The sequence below is a fragment of the Wallemia ichthyophaga genome (genome assembly GCF_000400465.1).
Source record: "Wallemia ichthyophaga EXF-994 unplaced genomic scaffold scaffold7, whole genome shotgun sequence".
Classification (NCBI taxonomy): Eukaryota; Fungi; Basidiomycota; class Wallemiomycetes; order Wallemiales; family Wallemiaceae; genus Wallemia; species Wallemia ichthyophaga.
The window spans coordinates 329,597-350,448 of NW_008806280.1; the positions used below are offsets into that span (position 1 = coordinate 329,597).

Consider the following 20,852-nt stretch of genomic DNA (forward strand, 5'->3'; position numbering starts at 1 on the left):
AAATTTTAATTTCAAAATGGAAAATGGAAAATTTTGAGCACTCACTGAGCAGCAAATGGTGACTAAGGGGGGAGGGGGGTGTAAAAGATTTTATACAACACACACGCTCAACTTCAACAAACACGTGCTAGTATGTGATAATAAGACATACCCCTACACCCCTCTAAACGTGTGTATGAGTTTAGGTGGCAGTTCATCGCTCCTCGCTGACCAAGATTCCCAGAATGCTTGCTCGTTAGTTTCGTTCAAATGGTGAAGCTGGTTGATCCGGCATTCTGCCTCTGTGCGCACGCGATCGATTTCCTTGACGAGGGAAGCCTGACGATCGAATTCGTTTCTCAGGGAGAGATTAGAGCGAACATACGCGGCGTACACCTCCAAGATGTGATCAGCCTGTTGGTGCAGCGCATGTATCTCACCCTGAAGCGTGTCGACATATTTCTCTATATCCGACTGTAGGGTGTGAGATTGAGCAAGAGATTCCCTTACCTCCCCTTTATCCTCCAACGCCTCCACTCTGGCCTGCAGACTGCGCATGCACTCTTCGTAGCGCGCGCGCAGACTGTCCGACCTCGAGCGCACACCTTCAGCATCGCCTAGCGCACTCTCACTTTCGCTCACAATACTCGCCAGCTCGTCTACGTCACCATTCAGGATACTCATCTCGTCCGCTGTCAAGTTGTGGTCGGCATCCGCATCGATCAGCTGCGTCCAATGCACATGCACCGATGCGAGATGTGCGTTGAGAGTTGGGTGTATGTTCTGCCTAAACGCATCTAACCATGCTTCTACTCCCCGGAACTCATCTAGCAGTGCATATCGACTTGGGAGTGGTCCTGCGTTGAGGAGCATTGTGAGACATCGCAGCAAATTTTTCGACGAGTACCCTGCCTGTGTGAGCGATTGCTGGTACTGGTGCAGCGAGGTGATTATTGTGTTGAATACGTCTGTATCAACATACTCGGAGAAGGTGGAAGGGGTGTTGTGGTAGAAGGGAGAGTCTGAGGAATGTGTGGTATGTGTAGTGTGTGTAGGCAGCTGTATAGCGTCTAGCTGCAGAGCAGATTCTTTAAGCTTGGCCAGGTAGCTGCTTGTGATGCTTTTCAAGTGCTGGGCGGGTGTGTGAGATGACGTCATGTACACAAACCACACTGACTACGTCGATAGAGTTTATTTTAACGTATCGGGTGTGTAGCTGGTGAATCTGTAGCTGATTTGACTATTGTAGATTAGAAATATCACCAGTGCGCCACCCTCCACGCACTTGAAGGAGCTGATTACACCTTGTGATAACACAATCAAGGTGACTATCCAACTGAGAGCATCTAGATTGATTAGATTTGACCACATCATGCGCTTGAATCATCAGCTTTTCAATTTTATTGAGATTTTGTATGTATTTCTTCGATTTGATCACAGCTTCAATCATGGCGGGTGAGAATGAAGCGATTACGCTGGACGAAATCCTGCCTATAGACGATAGCATGATAGAATATACCGAGAAGAGGGATAGATTTGCTGATATGTTCGAGCGCAGTGTGAGCAGCTTCGAGGGGAATGTGATGATTCTCGACAAGTACTGGTACAGCGACGATAAAAAGCTGGATAAAGTTACGCAATTTCTCCCGCACGCTGCAGAATTCAAGCTGAACGGATTGTATTATAATAGCCAATTTGAAGGCTGCTTGAAGGCATGTTTAGAGTTGCTGGGAAAACACAGCGAGTTGAGCGATAACAAGGAGATAAGGGATATCGTGATGAGGTCATTGAATAGATTAGAGGGGAGTGTAAAAGATGGCTATGTGGATTGGCTGTGTAGTAGGTACCCTTCTATACTGGCTAATGAAGCTGGCGTAGAAGACTCCAAGTTGTATAGAAGTGTAAAAGAGTTGTAATTTAAATTCATTTCCTCGTTGTTCTCCTACTTCCATTATGGCCGATAACAGCGTAATCGATACCCTCACGGATAATCTAATCAATGAGATTCTATTTGAAATTGTCTTGGAAGCTAAGACGACGAGTACCAAGATGGATCTTCAGCGACAACAGTTGCAGTCCTCGTCGCTGCCTTCGTTGCAGCAGCAGCAGCAGCAAACCCACTTGCAATCCAACAACCCACGCGCATCCGGCGTTTCAAAAGGTCAAGGCGATCCACTAAACCCCAATTTCGAATGCTTGATATGCAATAGGTGGATTTCGTGCAACCGATACGCACCGCACTTGAACAATTGTCTAGGGTTGAGGGGATCTAGGGGATCTACGAGAGCGGCAGCGAGTGTGGCAAGTGGGGCAAGTCAGGCGAGCTCAACACACTCCAACACAACAAACAACACAGCAGCCACCCACAAGCCGCCTACCAAACACACCAACTCGCACAGCAACTCAAGTAAGTTTGACTACTTGGACTTGAGCAGCGTTAACCGATTTACCATGTAGTGGTGAATGTGAGTGGGAGTTTTTTCATTTGAATGTGAGTGGGAGTAACACACAGCTAACACACTACAGACACTCAAGCACACCAACAAACCACGCCAGTCGTCGCCGTTATCAAATACACCAACTCACACACAAGATTACCTCTTCAGCGATCTGCATAACATGTCCAAAGACCTCTTCTCTCCGAGTAACTCTGAAAGCTCAGCTTTGAGTTCACCGCCTAAGGGTGGGTCTAACACTGACACTTTGAGGCAGAGTGCGCAGAGTGCTGATAGTGCTGATATAGATTCATCCGGTTCAGAGGAAGAGTCTTTGTGATGCGTTTGAAAATGTGGAATGCACGAATGAAATCATACGTACACATACTCATACTCATACACATACTCATACACATACTCGCACTCAAATAAATAATGATACTCAAACTCATATTCTTACTGTAACATTACATCATACGACATCCTAGTTCAATTTTCCTTCTTCTGGTAGCGATAATCACCTGCTTTCTCGATAGCCTTGACGTATGAGGGGTGTTGATGGAGACGCTGAGCATAAGACTGCAAACCCGGGCCGAGGTTGTCAGCTCTACCGCCATAAACGAGTACATCTACCGAGAAAGCGAGCATAAAGTCGCTGATGGTAGGATTGCCGCGTGAGTCGCCATCGACGAGCCAACCCTGCTTGTTGCTGAGCTGATTCTCGACGACATTGATAGCGCTTGCGAGATTAGGCTCAACCCACTGGCTCAAGATCATACGCGGAACGACGGCCATAACCGGACGAAGAAGAACGGGGATCTTCTCGATGGAAATGGACAGAACGAGTTTGAAGACGCAGAAACTCATTAGACTGCCCTCGATGTAGTGTTTCCAGAAAACATCATCAGGGGAAGTGTAGTTGCCAGCGCCATATTTAGACACAAGGTACTCGATTATAGCGCCAGATTCAGAAAGGCTGGTGGATCCATCGACGAGAATTGGCGCATGACCTAGTTTGTCGACCTGCTTCAACTCAGGTGGAGCTAAACCGGAGGGAAGGCGCTTGTAGGTCTTGAGATCGTACTCTATGCCGAGCTCCTCAAGGACCCAGATGATGCGTATTGAGCGGGAGTTTTCGAGGTGGTGGAGTGTGATCATAGCAATTGTGATTTGTGATGGTGGTTGGTGGCCAAGTGGAGGGTGCGAATGGATACGTGATTAGGGGAGTGAGTTGAGTACATTATTCATGGCGGGTATTGCCGGCGTTGCCGGCGTTGATTTGTTCACTGCATGCATCCTTGGCCCGGAAATACTTGGTTCGTTTGTCACCGTAAAAATTGAGTTTTAGGGGAGTGATATGATAGGGAAATGGGAGAATGAGACTGGTATTACCCATTTATAGCCATTTATACAAACTCATGATGAAAATACCCCCCGATAAACCCAATCAGCCAATCAGAAGAGCAGTAATAGAAATAGGGGAGAGTTTTTAGCAGGTATTTTACCCCATCGAACGTGGAAACGGCGGGAGATTTATATTCGCTCAGGTACACCAAATAAAGTTGTTTCAGTTGGGCCTGGAATTGGCCTGATCGGTGGTGCCTTGGGAAGCTGGACAGAAAAATGGTTATCTTGGACCGCAACACCAGAAAAATAAGAAATGGAGAATAGAAATAGACTTGTACAGAAGAGAACATCGACAGATACAATAAAGGCTGGAATAGGGATGCTGGGCAACCTACGCAGCAAGTCGTCGATGAGTAATGTGTCTATTGGCAGTGGCAGTGGGAGTAGTGGTAGCAGCAACTCCAGTCACTCCAGCCACCCGTATACTCACCGAACTCGAACACACTCACACTCCCCTTCAATCATTTCATTCAAATCATTCTCAGCGAGTTCCCAGCCAACCACTCCAACGACTCCAACGACTCCAAATATCCCAGTGTCAGCGATATCACCAATAGACTATCCAAATAGACCTCCACGCCGCTCCTCTAAAGCCCACTCAACCTCCACAACGCCAGATCCATTCAGCGCTACGAGCCAAAGCAGCTGGTTTAGTCCAGAGTTTAATCTCTAAATGGATTACAAGCATTTATATACCCAAAGCATAACCACAGCATATATTTATATTATTTATTTGTAAACGCCTTCCTTATCGACGTTGACATTTATGTCCCTGAGTTTCCGAGTTAGTTGGCGTGTAAAGTAATGGTTGTGGCTTTGGCTTATTTGCATACTAGGAAAATGATCCTGGCAGTGTTGAGGCCCTGCTGAATGCCTTGAAACCGAGCTTGGATACGATTAACAGCGGCGATGGTGCGAGTAGCAGCACAAATACCACACAAGCCACACAGGATTCTCATAAAATACAATCCACCCCTCCCCCACAGCGAAACCTCGAAATTGACTCGTTGCTCGACTTACTAGGTACGTCTCCAGGAAGGCAGACGCAGACGCAGCAGAACCACGACAATATCGAAACTCGGCGGCACTCTTACGCGTCTGCGCCAATGCCAATGCCAATGCCAATTTCAGCTCCAGTGTCGGCGTCTGCGCCTGCACCTGCACCACAACCTCAGCAACACCATCAACCTGAACAAACTAACCCTATCAGTATCGAAGAAGCCACCCAGCTCCGTTCAATGACATTTCCGCAAGCACTCATGCTCATACCCACCCTACCCGCTGAGAAAACGGAGAAATTGAAAAAGATACAGGCGCAGCAACACAGGATAGAGAAGAGTCTGCATTCAGAGTGGAGCGTGATGAATAGCAAACATGTCAATGCGCGTAAAGAGCTCGACCAGAAGATGGCACTTGCTCGTATCGACTTGAGCAGAGATGTGAGTAGACTAGATAGCGATTTCAAACGCAGAGAGGACGCTTTTAAGGCCAAGGCACAGGCAAGGTGGTATGATTTGGTGAGTGAGAATCTTTGTGGATGAAATTAGTCTCACCTCGTCACAGCGCCAGTCTCAACAATCTCAACTAGAAGCACTACATATTCCCTGCTTTTACCAAACTGATGACAGCGGTGTGCTGTCTACGCAGGCTAAGATATTGAACGCTATTTTGTCGCAGCATGGATAACCACGTACAAGCTATAAACTACTTTTTCATGAAGAAGGAATTGAGACTGCTCTGTCCTTTTGATGTGGACTTTGATGGTGGTGGTGGTTTCGAAGGTGGTTTTGGGGCTGTTTTTGGTTTCGATTTGGAATTTGAATTGGGATTGGGATTGGAATTGGGCTCAGATGGTGCAGCGTCAATAGATGCACCCTCCTCACCATCCTCACCCCCACTCACCCACTCATCCACATCCTCAGTCACCATGTAACCCTTTTCGTTCATCCGCGTCAAGCTCTTTGTCAGCTTGCGCTTTTTTGTCTTGTTGGTGTTGCTTTGTGTGGTGTGTTTTGACTGCGTGTCTGACTGGACATTTGTCTGCGCTGGCGGTGGTGCTTCTGGAGGTGATGAAATGATAAGGTCTTCCTCTTCGTCTGATTCGATAACACGGCGCTTGTTGGTAGCTTTCTTGGGGGGATTTGAGGGTGGAGCTGGTTGTGGTGGTTTGTTTTGTTTAGTGGGTTGTTTAGTGGGTTGTTTAGTAGGTTGTTTAACCTCCTGCTGCTTAACTGGCTTGGATTGCTTCTCCTGCTTGCTGTCTCTCTGTTTCACCTTCTCGCGCGCGTTAATCACGTCACCAAAGTACTCCAACTCGTAGTTGAGTATAGGAGTAAGATCAGCCAGCTTGAATGGTGATAACGCGTGAACGTAGATGGAGTGTTCTTCGTCATACCTCGAGCGAGAGGCTGGAGAGGTGAGGTTATATAAGGCGATGAGCACGCAACCAGTACTCACACTGCACAGTACTCAAGTCAGCGATTAGCTGCGATTGAATACCACTGCCCACTCTACCCGTAATTGCAATCACTGGGTGTAAAGAGGTGTTGTTGCGGTAGTAGTGTAGGAGATGGCTGGTGGGCGTCTTAAATGCAATCGATAATATTCATTACGTCACTTACTTTTTGGCTGCATTGATATGCTCACCAGTTGCATGACTCAGTATACGTGCTGTGACCTGGGGGAAGTGAGCATAAGCAAGAGGAACGAGAGAATACAAACCACGCTGCTATCATCTTTGAGCCATTTATCGAGTAATTTGTTTTGTATAACGCTCATGGTGGTAGCTAACCAGCCGTTGTAATGGACGATCACGGCAATCACGGCAATCACGCTAATCACGCCAATCACACTGGACAACGACGCTCACGCAGAATAAGCCTGTCTGCTCCGCCAGCCACTCCCAGCAGGACTGAGCGGAGTAGAGGCAGAAGTATTGGGTTTTATGTGGTGCAAGTGCTGCTGATACTCCCACTGCAATTTGTTAGCGTGTACAGCGTTGTCTACGTGATTGCTATGTGTTTTCCATCGATGGCTCCCCAGCGCAGTCTATTGATGGACATATACGCCCCACTAGAGGTGAGCGTATCAAGACGCATTGAGCAATCCGCTCACTCCTCTCTAAGCTCTTATTCTACGCTTGGATGTTCCTCTCCCACCGCCACATCCAGCGCATTTCTCTCCCGCCGCCCCACTTCACTCCCACTTTTGCCAAAGACGTCTTTATACGGATTCTCACCGATTTCAAAGCAGCAGACACGCGCCGCATCTCTGAGTGGGAGGAATGTGATGGTGTTACAGACACGGCAGATCCTGCAGATCCTGCAGATCCTCTATCCGACGCCGCTGCCGACATGTCACGTCACCGAAGCCAAGACCACGACCAAGACCGTGACGAGCATGCGCACCTCGAGCACCACCTGCCCAATTTGCCCTACGACGACCCCAAAGCCTTCGACTTCCGCGAGAAGGTGCGCACATGGTTCAGCATGGCAGAATGGGGTGCTATCACGCACACGGACATGCTCACATGGCTGAGCTGGTCGATGCTAGGTGTGCCACTATCACACCGCAACGTGCCCTTTCTGGAGGAATGCGCGAGGCTGGTGGAGCGACGCACCGGGCACGCGTTCCCGCTTGAGAGAACCCCAGGCTTGGCGCGTCCCACTATCATCAGACTTAATATCGACCCCGTGCGCACTAGGCACCGCCCACTCGCTTTCTATATCCTCCTCGCTGCGGCTCACTACCTCACTATCGCTCTCCTCCGCTGGCGATACCACGCGGGTGTGTGGATCGAGCGCGGCGTGGAGTATGTTGTGCGCGAGGGCAGAGTGAGCGTGGACAAGAAGGATGAGGACGGAGGCGGTCGCAACGACGCTGAAATCAACAGCAACGAAACACCCATCACTCTCATGCACGGGCTGGGATTCGGGCTGCCGCACTATGCGCGCACATTCGCATATCTCGCCGACAAGTTCCCTCAGCGGACGGTAGTCATGCCGCTGAACCCGTCTACGTCAATGCGAGTGTTCAGTGGGCGTTACTTGCGACCTATAACGCGAGAGGAGGCTAGTGAGGGGTTAAATGGGGTGTTGCGACGTGTTGGAGCGACCAGTACGGATATAGTATCGCATTCGTTCGGCACAATAGCACACACGCATATACTCAAAGACGCGCCGGGGCTCGTGCGCAAGAGCGTCTTACTCGACCCAGTCACTTTCTGCCTGTGGGAGGGCGACCTCTGCTACCGCTTCCTGTACAGAGTGCCGCAGACAGCGATGGAGCTGCTAATGCACTACTTCGTCGCTACTGAGACGGGGCTCGCTAATACCCTCCAACGAAGTTTCAGTTGGTCTTGTAACCTCCTCTGGCCGCACGAGTTGGAGCGTGGCGCTACTAAGATCTTTCTTGGCGGGGAAGACGCCGTTTTCGACAGCGCAAGAGTCTATGCTTATCTTAAAAGACACGGCTTGCAGGATGGACGCAGCCTGCATTTTTTAGACGGCTATAGACACGGTGAATGCCTTCTCAGACAAAATGGCACGCTTGATGTCGTTTGCGAGTTTTTGAAGGGCGCGTAGGGGTGTGGAGTGGAAATTTAGATTTGTAAATGGATGTATTTTGCGCAATTTGTAAATTTTTAATGCCTTCTTTGTCTTGTCTGTTGCGATGGATAGATTTACGGATTTGGAAGCGGGGAGTGGACGAGTAGTGCAAGTAGAGCGTATTGTATACGCCGACTCAGCCAGCCACTTAACCACAGCCAGCTACCACGAAAATGAGGTCATTGGCAATTTCCACAATTCCACAAAATGCCCCGCTTCCTCGTTGCTCCTCACCGTCACACAGGGCACAGAAGAAAATGCAAGGATCTTCAGCGATAAAGCTGCTGAGTGGTGTGTAGACAGCCAGAGCGAGTACCAATATTCACGACAACAGGCACATCCCACCACCAGCTATCACAGCTCATAGCGAAGCGGTGGGTGGAGAGCGAGGCGAAAAGAGAAGACTGCTTACACACCCGCCAGCCTCGGGCTTCCACTCTGCAGTGTAAAAGTAGAGCTCAATTCCGCCGGCGAGACCAACGTCGCCCTCCAGGAGAGTGTGCGCGACGACGATGTCTACATAGTCAACACGGGCTGCGGTAATGTAAACCAGCACCTAATGGAGACAATGATAATGATCCACGCTTGCAAAATAGCTTCCGCATCGCGTATCACCGCCGTTATCCCCCACTTCCCTTACGCGCGCCAGGATAAAAAGGACAAGAGCCGTGCGCCAATTACGGCGAAACTTATAGCCAACATGCTGCAGAAAGCAGGCTGCGATCACGTTATCACGATGGATTTGCACGCTTCTCAGATCCAGGGCTTCTTTGACGTGCCTGTGGATAACCTCTACGCTGAACCTTCTACCCTGCAGTATCTGCGCGAGGAGTGCGATCTCGCCAATACTGTTATCGTCAGCCCTGATGCGGGTGGAGCTAAACGCGCAACTAGCATGGCGGATAAACTCGATCTCGATTTCGCTCTCTTTCATAAGGAACGCAAGAAGGCTAATGAGGTGTCGCGTATGATTCTCGTCGGTGATTGTAAAGGCAAGACGGCTATCCTCGTAGACGATATGGCAGACACGTGCGGTACACTAGGCAGAGCTGCTAAACATCTCGTAGAGGCTGGCGCTGAGAGAGTACTCGCCGTCGTCACTCACGGTATTCTCACAGGACCTGCCCTTGACGTTATCAGCGATAGCTGTTTAGAGAAAGTTGTCGTCACTAACACTATGCCTCAGGAACAGAACCAGCTCGGGTGTGAAAAGATTCAGGTCATCGATATCTCACAAGTCCTTGCGGAAACTATCAGAAGAAGTCACTACGGTGAGAGTATCAGTGTGCTCTTCAGCAACCTCCCTTACACTGTCGGCGTCAATTGAATGAACCAACAAATAAATGGATTCTCCTTCTTTCCTTGCTCTTTAAAAGATGATAATATGCATATTACACTTTGTGATAGAATGTCATGGGTGGGGTGGGTGAAAGGGGTGAGATGGTTAGATGGCAAGAGAATATGAGAGTGATGGGATGACAGAGTGGCAGAGGATATACCAGGATATCACAGTCAGTAGCGCGTAAAGCCCTGCTAACTCGGTTTGGTGTTCAGAAGCGATAGAAGAGGATTGGAAGCCTGGTGGTGTGAGGGCGAGGCAGTCTGAGTAGCCTCTGCAGCCTGTTGGGGAGAGAGAAGAGAGAGAAGGCTTTGTTTGTGGTTGGGATCGTTTTTATGGAGGTAGGAGGGGTGTGAGTGGGTGTTATTCACGCTATTCACGTTGTTAACATTTCGAGCACCATTCATACCTTGCAAGGGCTGCAAACTCTCCAACAAAGTCTGCTGCAAGTTTTGTGGTGGCTGAGTGTTGGTTATTCCCGAAGGAGGATGCATGATGGTAGACAGTTGGGAGTGGGAGTGCATCTTGGTCAAGTCGTGTGAGAGATGTGAGGACAAGTTGTTGACATTGTGTTGAATGTTGTGATGTGAGGGTGTGTTGGGTGTGTTGCCCGTGTTGCCCCGATGATCCAAACCCATCTGCCTCTGCATGTCCATATCACCGACATGATCACCTTCACCCAAAACAAAATTGATTGGTACATTTGTGCTGGCGTTGGAGGGAAGTGAGGGGAGTGGAGGATTGCTCTGTACTGGAGGCATCTTGGGTGGCATGAGTGGGGGTGGGAAGGGTTGAAGGTTGGGTAAGGGAGCAGTGGAAGGAGTGGAGTTGGAGTTGTGGGTGGATTTGGGAGAATGCTGTAGAATCTGTAGTGGAGAGGAACCATTGTGTGCGTGTATGTCACCAGGTGCGGGCGTGCATTGAGAGAATAACCTGTCTACATGGGATAGTGAGACATTTGAAGTGGATAGTTTTGAGAAGAGGGAGTCGATGGGGTTGGACGTGGGCTCGTTGTCAGGGGAGAGTAAGGCGTTTGAATTTGGTTTATGTCGCTTGATGAAAGATTTCAATCGACCGATAAAAGGGGTAATGAGGTAGAATTTAGATGAGGAGAGCTGTTTTGAATTCCTCTTCCAAGACGGCAGATCAGTAAGTTTAAACCACTCGATTTTAGAAATTTCCTTCCTTGTTTGAGTTTTGAAGGGGGTGTCCATAGGTACGTTTTGGATGATATACAGTCTGATTTTCTGGTCTTTGATGGCTACGTCAATGTAGTCAGTGTGTACGAGGCGAGTGGAGCAATCGAAGCCAGTTTCCTCGAGCACCTCCCTCACAGCACATAGGTGGTGTGCTTCATCGAGGTTGATCTTACCCTTAGGGAAAGACCAGGCGGAGGATTGTTTCCAGCCCTTGACGAGGAGGCAGTGGGAGAGTTGTTGGTTGAGAATGATGGCCCCACACACGGGTACTCGTGTCTTGTAGCGGATGAAATCGGCGAAAGCTTTCTCGTGTCGATGGGATTGCTTGGAGAGGATTGGGCAGTGTTTGAAGAATTGCTGAGAGAATTGTTTGAGGTGGAAAGAGGGAAGTGAGGGCTCTAGCTCCCTAATGAAGTCCTCGTAATACCAATGGGCAGCTTCGACTTGGAAGCATAGCCGTTCAAGCGATTGCTGCTCTTGGACCGGCAGATTTATAATAAATTTTGTACTCAAATTGAGAAATATTTCATCCATCTTGGTTGTCATTTACACACCACCGACCATGTCGAGCCTAACGCGTATAAGGAAGAATTATTTGAACAGTCTCTATAAAAATTTATTATCCAATCAAAACCTCTTGTTCTACCAGTTTAATAATTTCAATGTTTCTCAGTTGAGTGGGTTGAGGGGGGTTATAGACAGCGAGACGAATGGGAAGGCTTCGTTGACCGTAATCAGATCGGGTGTATTTAGAGGATTATCCAGCGACCCGAACCTTAAGCAGCTCCTCACTGGCAACTGCTGCGTTGTGTCTTTCACCCATATAGACCCTCCAACCATCAAATCCATTTTGCAGAAAACAGATTCAATCAAGTCCAATAGCAGGTTTAGACCGCTTCCCTTGTCCATCCAAAACACAGACACCATCCCCGCCAACCCAAAGATGCTCCTTCTTGGCGGTCACATCGGCAACGCCACCGTTGACCCATTCCACATCAGACACCTCGCTAACCTCCCTTCTTTGCCTCAAATACACTCCCAAATCCATTCCATCATATCAAACCCATCCGCCTCTATCCACTCACACATCTCCAACCCCTCCTCCCGCTTACACTCCCTCTTAAAATCCCATTCTCAGCAATAGATGTCTCATAAAATTTTCATCTTCGTTATTTCCTTATTTGTGCGGCGTGCGTGTGTGTTGTTGTGTGTGTCTGTGTAAGCGCCCACTCTCACCTCCTTCTACTCACCCATCTCTATTCCATCTCCTCCCTCTTCTCAACCACCATCATCAATGACAACGCCTTCCAATCAAATTACTGAGTTTGTTGAGAGATACAACGCTGCACAAGGCCAGGAACACTCACAAACACAATCCCATCCGCCCCACCAATCCCCCGCCATCAATCTCGCTCAACAACTCAAATCCCACTCCACGCAGCACCCACTAACAGATGCAGACGTTGCCTATCTATCCGCACAGCTCCACCCACTCCACCATCCTGGCGTATTCATGTACACCACCACCCTCTACACGCGACAGCTATTGAGTGACCTAGCAAACACACAAGGCACAAACACACATACCAACACTTCAATCGCCAGCCAATACCATTCCTCGCAGCACCACGCCCACAACACTCCCACCGCCCATCTGCGAGTATGGGCTGAGGTAGTCGTAGAGCTATCTGAGCAGCTGCATGCACTGGCCAAGTTAATCGGCAGTGTAAAGTCGTCTCTACCCGCCCTCCACTCTCTCCTGTACTCCCTAACCGGTGGTGCGGTTAACGAGCTAACGGGTGTACACCGCGTATTTACGCAGGCGTGCATCGATGCACATATGCCGACGTACGCGATAGGAGTGGTGGAAGGTGCTTTGGCGCTGAGTAGCAGCAGCAGCAGCAGCAATTGCAGTCTCGAGATACCCTCATACACCCCTCTCACTTGCAACGACGCACTAGCGTTCCTCGCCAACGCTGCAACGGCGCTGCTCATGCTGGGGCGATTCGAACAGGCCCTGTTTGCTCTACAAATGGTCCTCGCTATGCCATTATCAACGTCATCGTCTTCAGCTGCCCCTTCTACTTGCTCTTCCTCTTGCATCCCGCCAGCCTTGCTCGACGCTGCCAAGCGCTCCCTCCTCACACAGCTCATTGTATACGGTACCATCACCCCCTTCCCCAAACACTGCGGTGGGGTTGAGCGCGCACTCAAGAAAACTGCACCCGCTTTTCACTCCCTCCTCGAAATCAGCATTGGCGAGAGAGACAAAGAGAGAGATTCCTTGGCGCAATCGCAGTCGCAATTGCAGTCGCAGTCGCAGTCACTCTCGCAGCCACACACGCTCTCGTTCAACTCCCGCTCTCACACTACCATGCTGTATCTGGAGGTATTACGCAAGAACAGCACGGCTTTTGCGTCGGAGGGGGGTGTGAGTGAGGCTGCGAACGAGACTGAAGCGGCGCACCTCGCCAGACTCGCCCAAGATAGCCTGTGGGCGTCACTCGTCGCCTGCTACGCGGACGTGTACTCGTCTATCCCCGTCGCCCATCTCGCAGCTGAGCTGGGTGAGTACGGTGAGCACGCGCACATCAGAGAAGACACGCACACGGACACACACCCACACTCACACACGTCCTCCCTCTCCCCCTTCCTCCAACGCATCGCGTCCGCCATCGCCCTCGGCAGGGTGCAGGCGCGCATCGACGGCGTTGCCCAGGTTGTGCATTTCGACGTGGGCGAGAAGAGTGAGACAAATACAAAGTCAGACGAGAAACTTGTCGGATCTCGCCTCGAATCAGCCATCAAACACTCTCTTATTGCCCAGCAACACGTGCTTGCGCTCGACCGCCACCTCGCTCTCCACCCTCTCTTTGTCAAGCATCACATAGCCAAGACTGAGCAGGGCGAGCGGCGAAGGAGGGACAAGGAGGGCGACGAGGATGGCGAGCAGGAAAACGAAAAGGACAAAGATAGCGACGAAATGGTGCTGAGTGAAGGCGATGAGTAGAATGCACAATACACGGTCGACGGTCGTACAAGTACACAACTTTATATTCATACATGTTTAATCAAGTCTCCAACGCCAGCCTAGCCATGCTGTCGAGGACGCCGTCCACATTGAGCAGCGCCTCGCCCTTGGCCCTCCAATGTGCGTATACGTGGGGGATGTCGAACCAGGGCGTGGCAGTGTCAGCGTGTGGATCTACGCTGCGCACGTGTGTGTATGTCGACAGATAGTGGCTGACGTTATTGCTCCCTCGTATATCGTCGAGCACGCCGAGAAGCGCGACGAGCATGCTGTCGGTGCTGCTCCCATCCCATGTCGACACCTGCAGCAAGTTCCACGGCTGGAACGCTGCCTTCTCGGCACTGTCGTCGACGAGGATGGTGTTGTACTGCGAGTACTGAGGGTGCTCTGCGTCTGCGTCTGAGCCATCTGCCTCACTCCCATGCCACACCAACTCGAGATCCTTATACGTCTGCACCTTATTCTTGTAGTCGCGCGCGGACATGGACATATCCTCGCGTGTGTAGACGGCCTTGAGGTGTTGTCTGTGGGTTGCGTTGAATGCACTGTCGACATACCGCGCCACGTTATGGCGCATCGCCGAGCTATAAACCATCACGTCAAACTGCCCGCGATGGTGGTCGAATAGCATTTTCTGGAGCTGGGCGAGGTGTGGGCGCTGCTTGTCGTTGCGCGATTTAGTCGCTATCAATGTGCCATTAAGATCGAATACGATGAGCTGCCTGCGTTTTTTCACTTGTGTCACTTGCGTGCGGGCCACGCGCTCTATGTAGCCGCTGCTGGGGCGCGGTGGTGGGAGCATCTCTGCGAGAACGACAAGTAGAAGGAGAAAAGAAATATCGCGATTAATGGACAAAGGCGCTAAAGTTGGTATAGGGCTGGGCGTGGGTGCGGGAGTGCTCGTCGTGCTCTCCACCCTCCTCTACTTGGCTTGGAAGAGAGACATCTATGCGAGAGCTACAGCTCACCGCGCAGAACATCTGGATGCAGTGGGGTTCTAGAACTACCGCTTTCTTGGATTTTCTTGGATTTTCTTGGATTTTACTTGAATTCACCGCCCAAGATGAGCCCATTTGTTAACGCCCTGACAACCCCACGGCTAACCCCTGTCACAGACGTCACAACTGTCAAAACGTCGTACACATTCCCCGTCACAGTCACATCGGCGTTCCTTTAATTTAACTCTATTTTCTCTACATTTTTGCTGGAAAATCCCCCGACAGCCGTCAATTACATCAATATCTTTGGCCGGGCTAGACAGATGCAGTGGAATATAAAATGCAGTCTGAGTGTCTTCTTGCTTCAGTACCCAGCAAATCACACAACTGCTCACAAATCGCCATGATAAACCCTCGCAACTTTATCTCAAACCATGCAAGACATTCCTCCAAACTCGACGACCTCCTCGACGAGGATCCATTCTCGAGCTTCGCAGAATTCCCGTCTCCGCCTCCTCGCGACGATGGACCACTGCGCCGCCAACTAAGCAAAGCCATCAGACAGTCACTCCAGATCAGCAACTCACCGAGGACACCTGCAATGACATATAGCGAGAGTGAGGTGGGCGAGTGTGAGAGTGAGAGCGAGGAGAGCGATAATCAGGTTATACACTCGCGCACATGCAGTCCTACAGACTCAGAATTCAGTATGGATACTAGCAGCAGCAGTAGCTCATACTCATATTCGCTCAACGACCACCGCGATTATCGCCCTATGACACCACCTCGCATCTCTAGTCTTGATTTCAACGCAAACACCAAGACATCGAAACCTCAGAAGCAACTGCTCAGCCCACTGAATATAACGTCGGATACTCGCAGGCCGGTTAGTCCGACCAAGGAGAAACTATCGCATGTCTCCAAGTCGCTCTTGTCCTTTATGGGAATGTTGTAGGGCATTTGCGCACTTGCTCACTCATTCACCTTGTACTCTGGTCTTTTACTCGCAATACTCACCACGTTGATCGCATATCGCTAGCACTTTCTATGTTATTATATCGCTTATCGCTTATCGCTCATATAAATTGAATCAAAATGTATTTATATTTTATGTTTTGCTTTTCCTTTTGCTTTCTTTAATTACAATCATCAGATGAGGTACTCGGCTATCACCAGCGCAGCAAACACACTAAAGAGAACACCGCTATTCGACTGGCACGTTAGCATAGGTGGTCAGATGGTTCCATTTGCAGGCTGGGCGATGCCATTGCAGTACAAGGGTGTTGGACAAGGTAGGTTAAGTTGTATGTGTTAGTTGTACCTCTAAACTCCATAATCCAAATCAGTCGATGCGCACCACCACACGCGTAACCACGCTGGTCTGTTCGATGTATCCCACATGCAGTGAGTTGGCAGGTTATCAGATGACGATGATGTCATGACGATTTATGCGAACCTAACCCTTTTCAGGCAGATAGTTATCAAACAATCACCACACACGCACTCTTCTTTCATCCACTCTATCCTCCCTATCGCCCACACGCAGCCACTGCACACTTCCGCCTACAGCCTCATCCTCACTGACACTGGCGCGATAATCGACGACTGCATACTCACTAAATGGCGCGACGACGAGTATTACCTGGTTACCAACGCCTCCCGCGCCCACTGTGTGCGTGAGTGGCTCGAGGGGCACAAAATGGCGTACGAGAAGCGTGAAAGCACCTCGAGCAACTCGAGTAACTCTGTCGTCCTCAAATACCTCGAGTCTCACTCGCAGGCTCTGCTCGCACTGCAGGGTCCCAGCGCCGCTGCCGTACTCGAGAACCACTCCGATGTCTCACTCAAGGATCTCCATTTCGGCAGGGTGAAGCAACATCTCAGACTCAGCGGCGGTGCTGTTGTACATCTCGCTCGCAGCGGATACACGGGCGAGGATGGTTTTGAGGTGTCGGTCGAGCAGAGAGATGCGGTGCAGGTGGCAGATATGCTTGCTGACACGGCCCCTACTATGCCCATAGGATTGGGCGCACGTGATAGTTTGCGTCTCGAGGCCGGTATGTGTCTCTATGGTAATGATCTGTGGGAGGGTGAAAGTGAGGGTGCTACCACTCCTACCACTCCTGCTGCCCCTCATCCTCTCTCCGTCGGCGAGGCGGGCTTGGCGTGGACAATTGCTAAAGACAGACGAACACGCGAGCAGGAAACACTCTTCCCAGGCTGGGATAAAGTCGTACCATCGCTCAAAGTGGCTAATATGCAAATACGCCGCGTCGGTCTGGTGATTGAAAAGGGCGCGGCTGCTCGTAGCAACTCGATCATTGAAGATGCTCATTCAGGTGCGTCCGTCGGCTGGGTGACTTCGGGCGCTCCTTCGCCAACTCTCAACCAGAATATCGCCATGGGATACGTATCCAAGGAGCTCTCCGCAGTGGGCACACCACTCGTCGTCAACGTCAGAGGCAGACAGCGCCGAGCGGAGGTGGTAAAAATGCCTTTCGTGGCTAGTAACTATTATCGTGGAAGTGAGTAGGGTATATAATATGATAAGATATGTACAATTCGAGCGAAATCTATTCCAAACCTTAGCCACATCATCCCCATGCGACTGATGTACTGTAATTAACTATGACGTGACCATCTGTACCGTAACATTTATAGAGATTTCCGATGCTGTCGTCTGGTGAAGGAGCAAAAGCTGAGTTGACGTAGCAGAAGACGGGACAATTAGAATTAGACAGTCCGCATTCTTTCCTGAGGAACTGAATAACTGTAGAAAACTTATTTGAGTCTGATATCTTATAGAAATTCTGCTTCATTATCGGCGCTGCACCTATAGCTTTGAATCGTACAACCACCTTCCTGCCTTCTTTACGGCGATAAGCTTCTAATGCACGATGAGATGCTCCGATAACTCCATGCTCGTTATAGGCTGCCTCAATATCAGCGATATCATCAACGGCGCTGCGTTGGTTCTGCGTCGATGCAATTGACCGCGGCTGTGGACTTCCTATTGTGTCCAAGTTGGGTGAATTCTTAGGTGAGAATAAGGCCTCTGATGTTGGCAATGGTGGCAGTGTTGGTGGCTCTCCGCCGCTCATTAAGCTCTTGGTCGTTGGTGGAAGAGACGCAATTGAGGTAATCAGCACAATCAATAAACAAATAAGTCAAGACATTCAAATATTTACAAACAAGCTCCTGTTTAAATCGTTACTGTAACACAAGATGGTATGATACAACCATTCTGCTTCAATACAGCAATCAGCGTCAATGAGTTATCCACCAACTCGCCATCAATATCTCTCAGATTCGGTAATCCCACTATCAACTCCTCGTTCGAGATATAGTTGACGTATGCAGACCTCCACACGGCCACCTCCTCATCATGCATACTCGTCTTGCCTTCCTCACCAAGATCCAGCCCCAGTCCTACTCCACGAGCTTTGCGTATCTTGCCCCCTAAATAAATATCTGCAGTGTCATTCGAGAAGACGTCAAAATTCTTGCCTATTACTTTGACAATGTCTACCATTTCACCCTCAATCTCCTCACCAGAGTAGCGACGCTTCGTGCGCACGTCGCAGTGCACCCAACTATCCAGATATGGTATCGCTATAGCTATAGCTCCATCCAGGTTCGTTCTCTTATTGAGTGTGTCGAGCGGAAGATTCGCGCCAGGCGTGAATTCTGGTGTGTATATGTGGTGATTATGCACTTCTGTGTGGAATATTAGTGAATCTATTCAAATAATCGAAACAACTCAAATCACCCACCTGCACATGACAACGTCCACAGAGCAATCTCGCCAACATCCAGTGACCAGGTCATGCCATCTTCAGCAAAGGCATCGAGATTGTTAGCATCATAATGACTCGAACGCCTTTTGTTACGTCCACCTGACTCATTTGAGATAGACGAACGCCTTACACTCGTCCTTCTCGATCGAGGTTTGTATGAGACATCAGCCCCGCTCTCCTCATACATATCGTGCATGTCTGACTGGTAGCTAGTCCTCCTCGACTTGCTTGCTCCTTCCTGGTTATACTTGTAGTTGGAGTTGGAATTCTGGTTTTTATGTGGGAACTCAACAGGTCCTTCGTGTGCTTTAGGTGGAGTGATGAGACGGATTAGCTCGTCTACGCAGGTGAGATACATTCCTGAAGCCTCGAGATCGTTCCCATCTGTCTGACTAGGCGTCTGCGTCTGCGCTGCTAACTCCAACCCCACCTTGTTCAGCTGCACAGTGGGTTCTCCCAACACACTCCCCTTGATGCACCCCACTTGGCGATGCTGGTTCGCGTTACTGTCGAGACTAGAGCGACGACGCTGTTGCTCTACATTGCCGCCTCCCGTCACTGAGCTCCCTTTTCCTCCTCTCCTGACGATCAGTGGCGGCGACACTACACCGTGAGCGAGTGACTGGAGCACCACTACAGAGTTGGCGCGAATAGCTGTAGTGTACATCCCAGTCGGCAGCGCTCCCACAGGCGGCGTTGGCCAGTCTGATGGAACGTTTGGTAGTCTATCCTGGGCATACTCCGTGTCATACATCCAGATAATGAACGGATCCCAGTAATTGGCATCTGGAGTAAACGTAGCATTTCTCAGGTCAATACCCTCCTCATTGTTTATCTGATAATCACTACCTAATGGCCAGACAGCCGGTGTGCCAGTCACAGTGAGGTAGCGTGTCGACGATGTTTGAGACTTGGCTCTGTTATATAAGCTAACGAGACTACCGTGAAAAACGCAAATATCTTCATTTCGCTTTGGCTTTCTCTGCTTGGATGCTTTCGATATTATGTTCATATTTGGAAGTGAAAAACTGCCTTTGAAAGGGTTGCTCGATAGAAGCGATGGAATTATCACTTGAGCATTGCAATTAGTTATTCTACGATCATCTGAGACTTCGCTGATGTGCAAATGCTTAGCTACCGCTTTCCCATGCATCATTCTGTTATTCGAGTTGTTGTCTGAAATGTCTGAGGTGTCGTCGTGTGAGTCTGATTTGTTAGAGTTTGGGGAAGAGGAGGGTGGCGTAAGCGGCATATTACCCGTTTGCGTTGCCTGGGTTACCTGGGAGGCCTGTGCTGGGTGTGATTGGAACTCTGTCCATTTCAAATCGCAATGGTGAGCTTCCCTGCTATTTCCAAGCTTCACTTCCACAGATGGAGACAATTGTCCTAATGCATGAGATTGTCCGCTCTTCTTGTTGTTCATGTCGCTGTTCCAATTCTTGCCAATCAAACAAACTTGAGGAGGTGGAGCGATGAATCTGTCATGTCAGCGCCTTCACCACACCAAACCACACCACACCTACCTCTTCTCATTCCCGTAACTCTTCTGTGCAGTCTGTGGTGTTGTAATTGAAATAATCTGCTCGCCAAAGTTCATGCGATGCGGTGCGTTGAGGAAGTTCTTTAGGGTGATAACGATGCGCGCACTAAGCTTTTCATCTTCTTGGTCGTTGTGACGGCTGACCTGTGCAGGGTGGTGTACCTGCTGCAAGTGCTGTTCCTGCTGCTCGTGCTGCGGTGGCAGTGGAGGAATAACGTTGGCAGGCTTAATGAAAGTATCTGAGGGTGCAACGACGCTAATGGAATGTCTGTTGGCGTTGCTCAGGCTGGCGAATGGGTGGCCAAAGTAACCAGATGGCGTCACCGGGGATTGTTGATCGACTGTGAAAGAGCTAAACGCTGAGCTTAAGGAAGGTACACTGCCACGATGCTTATTATACTTGTATTGTAGTGGCTGCTGAATATCCTCCGCCTCCACTTTAACTTCAGCCTCGGTTGCGCCTTCACCTGGACTAATTGATAAGGGATCATAGCCGTCGTACGACGTCGGTGGCTGTGCGTGATCTTCAATACTGTAATTGCTGAAATTAAAGTCCATCGTCGTTGTTGCTCAACCCGCC

At 49.8% G+C, this 20,852-nt stretch overlaps 16 protein-coding genes across 16 annotated transcripts; 9 read left to right on the forward strand and 7 right to left on the reverse strand.

The window, feature by feature from the left end:
* Window positions 1-153: 153 nt before the first annotated feature.
* On the reverse strand, window positions 154-1,366 carry J056_004257 (uncharacterized protein; the record flags this gene model as incomplete). The annotated part of the gene is made up of 4 exons (XM_009269458.1): window positions 154-453; window positions 490-1,110; window positions 1,157-1,219; window positions 1,265-1,366. 4 exons carry the CDS (start codon window positions 1,364-1,366, stop codon window positions 154-156), a joined length of 1,086 nt encoding a protein of 361 aa, XP_009267733.1.
* Window positions 1,367-1,427: 61 nt separating this feature from the next.
* Window positions 1,428-1,895, forward strand: J056_004258 (uncharacterized protein; the record flags this gene model as incomplete). The annotated part of the gene is made up of 1 exon (XM_009269459.1): window positions 1,428-1,895. One exon carries the CDS (start codon window positions 1,428-1,430, stop codon window positions 1,893-1,895), a length of 468 nt encoding a protein of 155 aa, XP_009267734.1.
* Window positions 1,896-1,932: 37 nt separating this feature from the next.
* Window positions 1,933-2,754, forward strand: J056_004259 (uncharacterized protein; the record flags this gene model as incomplete). The annotated part of the gene is made up of 3 exons (XM_009269460.1): window positions 1,933-2,386; window positions 2,437-2,444; window positions 2,506-2,754. The coding sequence occupies 3 exons, from the start codon at window positions 1,933-1,935 to the stop codon at window positions 2,752-2,754; spliced, it is 711 nt and encodes a 236-aa protein (XP_009267735.1).
* A 149-nt stretch (window positions 2,755-2,903) lies between these two features.
* J056_004260 (Glutathione S-transferase 3) lies at window positions 2,904-3,572 on the reverse strand (the record flags this gene model as incomplete). Its single annotated transcript, XM_009269461.1, has 1 exon — window positions 2,904-3,572. One exon carries the CDS (start codon window positions 3,570-3,572, stop codon window positions 2,904-2,906), a length of 669 nt encoding a protein of 222 aa, XP_009267736.1.
* Window positions 3,573-4,074: 502 nt separating this feature from the next.
* Window positions 4,075-4,494, forward strand: J056_004261 (uncharacterized protein; the record flags this gene model as incomplete). Its single annotated transcript, XM_009269462.1, has 1 exon — window positions 4,075-4,494. One exon carries the CDS (start codon window positions 4,075-4,077, stop codon window positions 4,492-4,494), a length of 420 nt encoding a protein of 139 aa, XP_009267737.1.
* A 93-nt stretch (window positions 4,495-4,587) lies between these two features.
* Window positions 4,588-5,409, forward strand: J056_004262 (uncharacterized protein; the record flags this gene model as incomplete). Its single annotated transcript, XM_009269463.1, has 3 exons — window positions 4,588-4,605; window positions 4,658-5,328; window positions 5,385-5,409. The coding sequence occupies 3 exons, from the start codon at window positions 4,588-4,590 to the stop codon at window positions 5,407-5,409; spliced, it is 714 nt and encodes a 237-aa protein (XP_009267738.1).
* A 116-nt stretch (window positions 5,410-5,525) lies between these two features.
* On the reverse strand, window positions 5,526-6,599 carry J056_004263 (uncharacterized protein; the record flags this gene model as incomplete). The annotated part of the gene is made up of 4 exons (XM_009269464.1): window positions 5,526-6,229; window positions 6,279-6,394; window positions 6,443-6,498; window positions 6,543-6,599. 4 exons carry the CDS (start codon window positions 6,597-6,599, stop codon window positions 5,526-5,528), a joined length of 933 nt encoding a protein of 310 aa, XP_009267739.1.
* A 24-nt stretch (window positions 6,600-6,623) lies between these two features.
* Window positions 6,624-8,404, forward strand: J056_004264 (uncharacterized protein; the record flags this gene model as incomplete). The annotated part of the gene is made up of 2 exons (XM_009269465.1): window positions 6,624-6,899; window positions 6,947-8,404. 2 exons carry the CDS (start codon window positions 6,624-6,626, stop codon window positions 8,402-8,404), a joined length of 1,734 nt encoding a protein of 577 aa, XP_009267740.1.
* A 197-nt stretch (window positions 8,405-8,601) lies between these two features.
* J056_004265 (Ribose-phosphate pyrophosphokinase 2) lies at window positions 8,602-9,755 on the forward strand (the record flags this gene model as incomplete). Its single annotated transcript, XM_009269466.1, has 3 exons — window positions 8,602-8,719; window positions 8,763-8,802; window positions 8,852-9,755. The coding sequence occupies 3 exons, from the start codon at window positions 8,602-8,604 to the stop codon at window positions 9,753-9,755; spliced, it is 1,062 nt and encodes a 353-aa protein (XP_009267741.1).
* A 206-nt stretch (window positions 9,756-9,961) lies between these two features.
* Window positions 9,962-11,500, reverse strand: J056_004266 (mRNA decapping complex subunit 2; the record flags this gene model as incomplete). Its single annotated transcript, XM_009269467.1, has 1 exon — window positions 9,962-11,500. One exon carries the CDS (start codon window positions 11,498-11,500, stop codon window positions 9,962-9,964), a length of 1,539 nt encoding a protein of 512 aa, XP_009267742.1.
* A 28-nt stretch (window positions 11,501-11,528) lies between these two features.
* On the forward strand, window positions 11,529-12,110 carry J056_004267 (uncharacterized protein; the record flags this gene model as incomplete). Its single annotated transcript, XM_009269468.1, has 1 exon — window positions 11,529-12,110. The coding sequence occupies one exon, from the start codon at window positions 11,529-11,531 to the stop codon at window positions 12,108-12,110; it is 582 nt and encodes a 193-aa protein (XP_009267743.1).
* Window positions 12,111-12,260: 150 nt separating this feature from the next.
* On the forward strand, window positions 12,261-13,976 carry J056_004268 (uncharacterized protein; the record flags this gene model as incomplete). Its single annotated transcript, XM_009269469.1, has 1 exon — window positions 12,261-13,976. One exon carries the CDS (start codon window positions 12,261-12,263, stop codon window positions 13,974-13,976), a length of 1,716 nt encoding a protein of 571 aa, XP_009267744.1.
* Window positions 13,977-14,037: 61 nt separating this feature from the next.
* Window positions 14,038-14,799, reverse strand: J056_004269 (uncharacterized protein; the record flags this gene model as incomplete). Its single annotated transcript, XM_009269470.1, has 1 exon — window positions 14,038-14,799. One exon carries the CDS (start codon window positions 14,797-14,799, stop codon window positions 14,038-14,040), a length of 762 nt encoding a protein of 253 aa, XP_009267745.1.
* Window positions 14,800-15,338: 539 nt separating this feature from the next.
* On the forward strand, window positions 15,339-17,468 carry J056_004270 (uncharacterized protein; the record flags this gene model as incomplete). Its single annotated transcript, XM_009269471.1, has 4 exons — window positions 15,339-15,821; window positions 16,089-16,227; window positions 16,282-16,339; window positions 16,406-17,468. 4 exons carry the CDS (start codon window positions 15,339-15,341, stop codon window positions 17,466-17,468), a joined length of 1,743 nt encoding a protein of 580 aa, XP_009267746.1.
* A 61-nt stretch (window positions 17,469-17,529) lies between these two features.
* On the reverse strand, window positions 17,530-18,036 carry J056_004271 (Ubiquitin-like protein ATG12; the record flags this gene model as incomplete). The annotated part of the gene is made up of 1 exon (XM_009269472.1): window positions 17,530-18,036. One exon carries the CDS (start codon window positions 18,034-18,036, stop codon window positions 17,530-17,532), a length of 507 nt encoding a protein of 168 aa, XP_009267747.1.
* A 101-nt stretch (window positions 18,037-18,137) lies between these two features.
* J056_004272 (Recombining binding protein suppressor of hairless-like protein) lies at window positions 18,138-20,830 on the reverse strand (the record flags this gene model as incomplete). The annotated part of the gene is made up of 3 exons (XM_009269473.1): window positions 18,138-18,652; window positions 18,709-20,210; window positions 20,256-20,830. The coding sequence occupies 3 exons, from the start codon at window positions 20,828-20,830 to the stop codon at window positions 18,138-18,140; spliced, it is 2,592 nt and encodes an 863-aa protein (XP_009267748.1).
* Window positions 20,831-20,852: the final 22 nt, after the last annotated feature.